The sequence below is a fragment of the Agelaius tricolor genome, unplaced genomic scaffold, assembly GCF_023055355.1.
Source record: "Agelaius tricolor isolate 1412-34295 unplaced genomic scaffold, bAgeTri1.0.p SCAF_8, whole genome shotgun sequence".
Taxonomy (NCBI): Eukaryota; Metazoa; Chordata; class Aves; order Passeriformes; family Icteridae; genus Agelaius; species Agelaius tricolor.
This window is the reverse complement of record NW_027269268.1, coordinates 39,807,429-39,815,450: the sequence shown is the minus strand read 5'-3', so window position 1 is coordinate 39,815,450 and position 8,022 is coordinate 39,807,429. Positions and strand designations below refer to the sequence as shown.

The 8,022-nt window shown below is 63.0% G+C and overlaps 1 protein-coding gene across 1 annotated transcript; it reads left to right on the top strand.

The window, feature by feature from the left end:
• The first annotated feature begins 4,189 nt into the window (after nt 1–4,189).
• Nucleotides 4,190–6,556, top strand: LOC139592656 (uncharacterized). The gene is made up of 6 exons (XM_071432723.1): nt 4,190–4,294; nt 4,426–4,581; nt 4,746–4,847; nt 5,095–5,197; nt 5,457–5,513; nt 5,723–6,556. The coding sequence occupies exons 1-6, from the start codon at nt 4,190–4,192 to the stop codon at nt 5,941–5,943; spliced, it is 744 nt and encodes a 247-aa protein (XP_071288824.1). The 3' UTR covers nt 5,944–6,556.
• The last annotated feature ends 1,466 nt before the right edge of the window (nt 6,557–8,022 follow it).

Genomic DNA, 8,022 nt, shown 5'->3' with positions numbered 1-8,022 from the left:
GGGGCGTGGGAAGGGAGAAGGCTGTGAGGAGCAGCTTTGGCATCTGCCTGGTCCTGCAGAGACCAAGCCAAGCACCAGCAGCAGGGTGTGTCCCGCCCCTTTCAGCACAGGACAGAGAGGGATCATCTCTGTCCAGCCAAGAGCCCCAAATGCCTCTCAGAGAGCTGTGAATTCAAAGGCCTTTATGCACACATTGATGCCATCTTCCCTATCTGCTGTGTTTGAACTCTTGGCAAGAGGCATTTGCCTCTTGCTTGCTGGACGCTGCTCTGCTCCAGGGCCGGCACCGAGCTGGGCTGTGCGGGCACCGTGGAGAGTCCTTCCCCGAGCACTTGGTGGGTCGTGGTGTGTCCAGGGCTGTGTTAGACACTCGGGGCAATGGATTTCTTCCAAGCGGGGGCACCTAGGGTGGGGAGGGGGTGGCCCTGGGGCACGTGGAAGCATGTCCCTTTGTGAAACAGTGGAGCAGGGTGACCGGGGAACCGAAAGGGACAGCGTGTCTGAGCAGCCCTTTGTGACACACGCTGACATAGGGGCTGGCACGGCGCAGCCACGCCACAGTGCTCGGTGCACGCGACGGGACAGGAGGTGACAGAGCAGTGCTGTGAGGCGACCCCGCACAGCCGGCTCGTTGGTTGCTGACCCGGAGCATTTCCGAGGCGTTCCTCCTGTGGCTGGCCTCACGGCCAGACCTCGGGATTCGGTGACTCGGAGCTTTTCCGAGTCATCTCCCATCCCTGCGGCCGGTGCCCTCGTGGCCAAGCCGTGGGACTTGGTGACCTCCATCGTTCACCAGGAGTCTCCTGTCATTGTGACAGGAGACCTCGAGTGCAGGACTTGCTGTCCTGTAGCCTTCCTGAGGCTCCTCTGTTGCAGGTGCCCGCAAGGCACAACTGCAGCATTCGCTGACTCTGGCCTTGGCCGAGGCATTTGAAAGTGCCCTCAAGGTCAGACAGCGGGATGGCGGGCAGACTGCTCAGCCTGTTCAAGGGGCTTCGGGGCAAGAAAAGCAAAGGCCCTGCAGCTGCCCCAGCGCAGCAGCCTGCACAGCCAGAGCAGTTGCAGCCGCTGCAGGACGGTGAGTGGCAGAGCTGGGCCACAGGGCCGGTGCCTGCAGCCGGCTTGGGCCCCATCCCATCCCATCCCATCCCATCCCATCCCATCCCATCCCATCCCATCGCATCCCATCCCATCCCATCCCATCCCATCCCATTCCTGACATGCCCATGGACAGGATGGGACAGGGGCTGGGGCTGTCTCCCCGTTGGCCATGCTCCATGCCCTGGGCACCCGGGGGGCTGTACCTGCCTGGGGAGCGCAGGGCTGGGCTGTGTTCTCCAGCCTCTCCCGCAGCCCCTCAGCTCTGGCTGTGCTCGCTCTTTGGCAGATGCAGCCAGGGACCAGACTCAAGAGCAGGAGCCCACCCGTGGCCGCTTCCGGAGAGCAGCGCAGGTACCTGCGGCCATCCCCACCTGGGCCGGGCCTGCTGGCACTGCTCAGCCGGGCCCCGCGTTGGAGCAGACCATGGAACGTCCCTCTATTCTTCCCGCCCTTCCCTTCTGTTGCAGACACTGAGGAGGTTCCTGCCCCTTCGGCGGCGCACTAAGACCAGCGGCCCCGCGCCCGAGGGCACGGCCGAGCCCGGCCCCGCGCCCGAAGGCCCGGCCGAGCCCGGCCCTGCGCCCAAGGGCGCGGCCGAGCCTGACCCCAGGCCCAGCGAGCTGCTGGCAGAGGCTGCTTCCAGCACTGCATCCTCTGACCTGGCTGCCAGCTCTGACTGGGAAACCGACGAGGGCTGGGAGGAGGCTGACATGGCCCCCACGGAGGGCATGGCCACCGCCAACACCATCACCCAGGGCATCCCAGAGACTGAGGCCATGCCTACGCTCACTGTGAGTCCTTGACCCACTCTGGAGTTTTTCCAGAAGGTTTTTATTCTCTGCAGCAGCCTGGGGCCAGGGCTGAAGGCCTCTCAGGATCACGTGGCCCCTCAAGCCATGTCCGCTGGGCCCCCTCAGCCCCATCACAGTGGGCTGGGAAGGCGAGCACTTCTTGGGGGAAGCTGGGCAAGTTGCTCCTTTGGACAGCACTCCAAGTCTTCTCCATGTCGCTTCCTCCAGGTGCAAGCTGTGGTGAGTGCCATCCTGCAGAGACTCTGGTCCCGTGAGTCTGTGGACACCGGGCTGCAAATGGCCATTGTCAGCCTCACCGAAGAACACCCTGCCCACGTTGTGATGAGCCTCCTGCGCTGTGCCCCAACGTGTGACGGGTATGGGGCACAAGTGCCTCGAGAGCTCGGTGCTCACCGGCCGTAGGGCCCCTTGCCCTGTACAGCCTGTCCGGCGGGGTCTGCCAGACGGGCGGAGAGCACCGGCACCCTCGGGCCCCTCTGTTTCCTGAGCCTGCTGCCATGCTCCCTCCCGGCCCCACGCAGCTGCACGGGGCACGGTACTGACGCACAGCTCTCATCCCACAGAGCCGCTGCGCTGCTATGGAGAGCCATGGGCACCTCAGAGGTAGCCGTGGAGGAGGTGCTTCCAGCGCTGCTCTCTACGATAGAGGAGCAGCCACCGTACGGCGGCTTCCTCTGCAGCGGGGACAACGAGGCCGTCCTTGCCCTGGCTGTGAGTTTCTGGAGCTGGCCTAGGCTGGCCCTCCAGGTCACCTTCTCAGAAGCTCTCCATGCTCTCCCCACCCTGCCTGGGCTGAAAGCTGGGCTAGGGCCAGCAGGCCAGGTGCTCCCCCTGCCTCTCACCCCCGGCCCTGCCTCATGGACACCTCGGCACTGAGCGCTGCCTCGGGGCGCTTTGTCTCTTGCAGGCAACTCTGGTGCTGTGGAGGATTGCAAGCATGCCTGAGTGGCACTATGCAATCCTACTTCATTCTCCACGCCTGTTGGTGGCTCTGCTTTTGCAAATTGTCACCACCACGGAGCAGAGGCCAGAGGACGTGGAGACCCAGCGCTTCTGGAGAGCGTGCCGGGAGGAACACGGCCTTCCCAGCGAGCCCAACAGGTGCCAGTCGCCCTGTCCTTCCCACGCCCTTGCGGCCAGGGCCAGTGCTCCCAGAGTGACCTGGCCTTGGCTCGGCACACAGGTTTGCAGTGCAGACCATGAAGGCTCTGCTCTCGCGACTGGGCTTTGGAAAGAACCTGCTGGCTCTGGAGCACAAGCAGCTCTGGGACACCCTGCTCTGTGCCGACACCCAGCATTATGCAGCGGGTCTGCTGGCAAGGTGAGATCCCCTACTCCCAGCCGCCACCGCCACCGTTTGTGCCCCGTGCCCGGAGTGCCCCACACAGTCCCCGGGGCTTGTAAGCGAGAGGGCCTGGTCACCGAGGGAGGGCCGAGCAGACTGCAAAGGGCCGGGAGAGGAGGATGCCCAGCAGCAGCTGCCTCCCAAGGGGCCCATGTCCCCTTGCGGAGTGCTGGGGAAAGATGGGACCTCTGTGAGTCACTCCTGGGAGAGGTCTGCACGCCCGGCTCAGGGCCTTGGTGCCTTTTTCCCCTGCCAGGGAGATGCGCTGTGGCTTGAGCCCCTTGTGTCCCCACATGGCCTCGCACCTGCTCAGCCTGCTCATCAGGAAGCAGCCCCGCTGGCATCTGCCTGCCCTGGCGTTCTTTGTGGAGGTGAGCCTGATGGCCAGCGCTGCCTGGCTGAGCTGCCTCTCAGCTCTCTGGCCTCTGGTAGCTGCAGCCGCCTGGGAGGCTGCCCGCGCCCGCTGCTGCTGCTGCCTGGAGCCGGCCCGCTCCCCTGCCACTGCCCTGTGCCTTTCAGCTCCTGGAGTGTCTGGACCTGAGCAAACACGGTCCCAGTGCCCTGTTGGTGCTATCCCGGCACCTGCCGAGCCAGCACAGGGACAGGCTGCGCCTGGAGCTCAGAGGCCTCGTGGTGCTCAGCAAGGAGCCCTCGCTGGTGAGAAGGGGGCAGTGGCTGAAGCCGCGCTGGCAGCGTGGGGCTGGGGAAGGGAGACCTTTGGGCTTGGCTGGCTGCTTTGGCAGCAGGGGCAGCTGCTGCCAGCTCTCCCGACTCCCGCTTCAGCTGCCCGAGTGCCCCAAGCAGCTGTTGGTGCTGCGGCCAGTCACGGCTTCACAGCACAGCCTGGTCTTGCACACAGGCCGGAGGAATACGAGGCCTCTATCAACACCTGGTGGAGCTGCTGGCCCATCCAGATGCAGAGATGGTCGGGATGAGCCTCTCTGTGCTCACGCATGTGCTCCAGGACAAAGACCTCGAGATACCCAGCACCGCCGCCCTGAAGCTGGCTGAGTCCCTGCTGCCACACTTTGAGAAGGTAAGGCTCTGCGCCTCCAGCCAAGGGCACTGGACGCTGCCTGTCTGGAAACTTTGTGCCCTGTTCATTTTAGGGCCTTTGCCCCAGTGAGCCTGGAGTAGTTGATGCTTAGGACTTTTCCTTTCCTCCAGGACAACAGCCATGTGCAGCTGCTCTCCATTCAGCTCTTCAGCAAGGTGCTGGAGCTGGGAGTGGAAGAGAAGGAAAATCCCCTCATGACAGTTGTGAGCCAGAGCCTGCTCCCTCTGTTCTTGCGCTGGCACCACGAGGACGTGCAGGTGGCCGAGGTGAGGTTTGGTGTGATGCTGCCGCATCCCTGGCCGGGGGCTCGGCCGCCTCCTGCCCCGGCGCCTCGTGGGCTCCAGCCTCCCCTGGCCTTGGCACAGGGAGCCGGCTCCCGTGTGACTCACCTGGGCTCTGGTGCCACCTGCGGCTCTCTGCTGCTCTGCAGGCGTCTCGCGAAGCCTTGCTTTGTGCCACCCGCTTCCTGAGGAGGAGGGATCTCCAGGAGCCGCTGAGGAAGAAGCGGCGGATGAAGTTCGCCGAGAGCCTGGTAAGGACAGCCCGGGAGCCCCAGCCACAGGCTGGACTGGAGAAGCCCCCCCTGCCCCCGGTGCTCAGTGCGGGGGGCTGGCAGCTGCGCCCCTGCCCGGCGCTGCAGCCGGGCCCGCCAGCCTGCATCCCCCACGCTGCTCGCTGCCCTGGGCCGTGCGCGCCGGCTCGGCCGGTGCCGGGCGCAGGGAGCGCCCGGCCGAGGGGCAGAGCCCGCTCCGAGCCTTCCCTGCCGCCTCTCCCCGCAGCTGCTGCAGGACGAGAGCCGAGCGGCCGAGCACCTGCGCTGGGCCCTGCCGCACCTGCGGAGCCCACAGAGGCCCCTACGAGAGGCGGCCGTCAGGTTCCTCGGTGAGCCAGCAGCCCGGCGCCCCTCCCCGCCTCCCGGCCCGGCCGCTGCCCCGGCAGCGGGAGCCGCGCCCGGGCCGCTGCAGCCCCGCCCGCCCTGGGCGCTGCCGCCGCCCTCCCGCAGCCGTGCCCTCGGCCGGCAGCGTGCGGCAGGGGCCCGGCACGAGCTCTGCCCGGCAGGAGGGCGTGCGGCCGCAGGGCTGGCAGCGCCCGTGTCGGGCAGCTGTGCCGCCCGGCGCCGCCACATGCTCTGTCTTAACAGGGGTGGCCGGAGTGCTCATGATGGGGCAGAAGGAGGAGCTCCAGGTCCTCAGTCAGGGTGAGTCAGGGCAGCCGCGTGGGGGGCACAGCCCGGACAGCTCTCTGGGACACGTGGCGGATCCGTGGCCAGCACCTTCCGCCCGAAGCCCTTGTCTCCCGCTCCCTCCTGGCCATGGCGAGAGCCGGCCGGCATGGCCCTGGCAGGAGGCTTTCCTTGGATTCCCTCAATTTGGCTTCTGACCGTGGCTCTGTTCCTCTCTCTTCCAGCTCTTCAAGCCCTCAGGGAAGACGAGAGCCCATCCTCCATGAACTCATGGATTCAGATGAAATTTGAAAGAAGATCTGAAGAACTTCGTTTGTCTCCTGGACCAGATGTACCTGTACCGGCCTCCTTTGATGACTTCCAGTTCCCATCGAAGATGGGACCACCTGCAGAGCAGAAGGGACCAGCTGCAGCTCCAGGCACGGCTCTGGCTGCTCACAGCTGAGCCTGTGCGAAGCTCCAGCAGCTCCTGCCATCTCTCTCCCTGTTGGCAGCTCCTTCCCTGCAGCCCTCAGGCCCTGCCCATGCCCTTTTTTACCTCCCAGCTCACCCCTTCGCTTTGCTTTCCCTTAATAAACTGTTTGTGTTTTTCACTTTACCTGCATCTCCGTGGAGTTGAAGCGGCGCAAAACCTGAGCCCGGGGACACGCAGGGCCCTGCTGCCGTTCTCCTCCCCACTGTGTTCTGTGCACGGGCAGAGGAACAAGGGCAGCTCAGGCTGCAAAGGTCCCTGTCCCGCTGCTCCAGCTGCACAGCAGCATGGAGTTAAAGGGCGTGCTGAGCACGCTGAAGGGGAAAAGGACCCTGGGTTTTAAAAGAGCCAACTTGAGTGTGCTCCAAACCCAGCCGTGAAGGATTCCAGTGCAGGCATCCACCGAGGGCAAAAGAGCTTGTAATGGCAGAAGTTTCCACCAAGAGCTTCCTGAAAGCACAGCGATGCTCCATCCCTACACAGGGACAGGAAGAGGGCAGGACAAGAGACCACCGTGGCCTAGCAGTGAGCTTTGGGTGTGCCGTAAAGCAAAAGAAGCAGCAGCGGCAGCGGAGTGGCTGGGACTCGGGAGCGCGACCGTCCCAGCGGCCGCAGCGCTGTCAGGCAGCGCCTGCACGCTGGGCGCGCTTCCGGCGGCTCTGGTCTCCCCAGAAGGGGGGAATCAGGCAGCCCCTGCCTCAGACCCAGTCAGAAACCCAAGCAAGCGAGACCAGAGGCAGGGGCCCCTTCCCATCCCTCTGGGGCACGGCTGCAAAACAGCCGCTGTGTCTTCCTGCGCCTGTGTCTGGGCTGTGCTGAGCCCAGAGCCAGCCAGCTTGGGCTCTGCTGTGCCAAGAGCATTCTGGGCAGTGTTATAAACAAAAAATATGTCAATTTTTTTTGTGAGAAAAAGGTTACAAAAACTAGTCAGACCAGTGTTGCTGCTAAAGTGCTACCTGTTTGTTATGAGAATTACAAGTCGTTGTCGTTAATGGTTCTTTTTTGTATCAGTAAAGACCCTGGCTAGGGCTAAGTTAATGGCTCTTCTCCCGAGAGAGTGAAGGGAGAAGACCTCCCCAGACAGTGAGGAGAAGGGACGAGAGGTAGGAGGGGGGCACGCAAAATAACCTCAGGACCAGCGTGCCATGAGAAACTACTACTCCAAACTTACTGAGAAGACCGCCAGAATAACAAGCCAATATAGAGTTGGGAAATTGGAGTGATGTCTGGGCATGAGGAACAGAGTGCTGAGCCTGCAGAGATGCTAAAAGCCTTCATTGCCCCTCACCCTGAGCAAGAAAATCCTCTCAAACCCAGGACATGGAGAGAGAAGCTGTAGAGATCAACATCTGGATCACGCTCAACAGGCTCCGACGAGGACTGGACCTCTAGTTCTGCTCCTCTGAGTCACCCTGGGAGAGACAACAGAGAGTGCCGACCCGTCAAGCTTCTCAATCTTATGCTGATCAGTTTTATTAAAGGCATTAAAAGGAGAAAAAGTCTCCTGCCCTTCTTATTTCAGGCAGGCAGGTGGGAGCGTTGCGTGCACAGTGGGGAAGGGGCTCACGAGAGCCTCGGGAGAAGGACGATGAGCTCGAGCTGCAGTGCCTGTGCTACAAGGTGCAGAAGTAATTCAGCCTTGCCAGGGTTTCCTAAGTGTGTGTTGGTGTTGCCCGGGAAATGGACATATTTGGGGAAATGGACACATTTGGGAAATGCCTTTGGAAGAGAGGGGCTTGCTTCTCAAGCAAAGTGCTTCCCCAGGAGCCCCCAGTGAGGTAGGTGCAGCTGTCTCCCTTTGGCTCCCTGCCCCCCTTTTGTCCTTGAGGCCCCTTGCACTTGGCTGAGGGGCGTGGGAAGGGAGAAGGCTGTGAGGAGCAGCTTTGGCATCTGCCTGGTCCTGCAGAGACCAAGCCAAGCACCAGCAGCAGGGTGTGTCCCGCCCCTTTCAGCACAGGACAGAGAGGGATCATCTCTGTCCAGCCAAGAGCCCCAAATGCCTCTCAGAGAGCTGTGAATTCAAAGGCCTTTATGCACACATTGATGCCATCT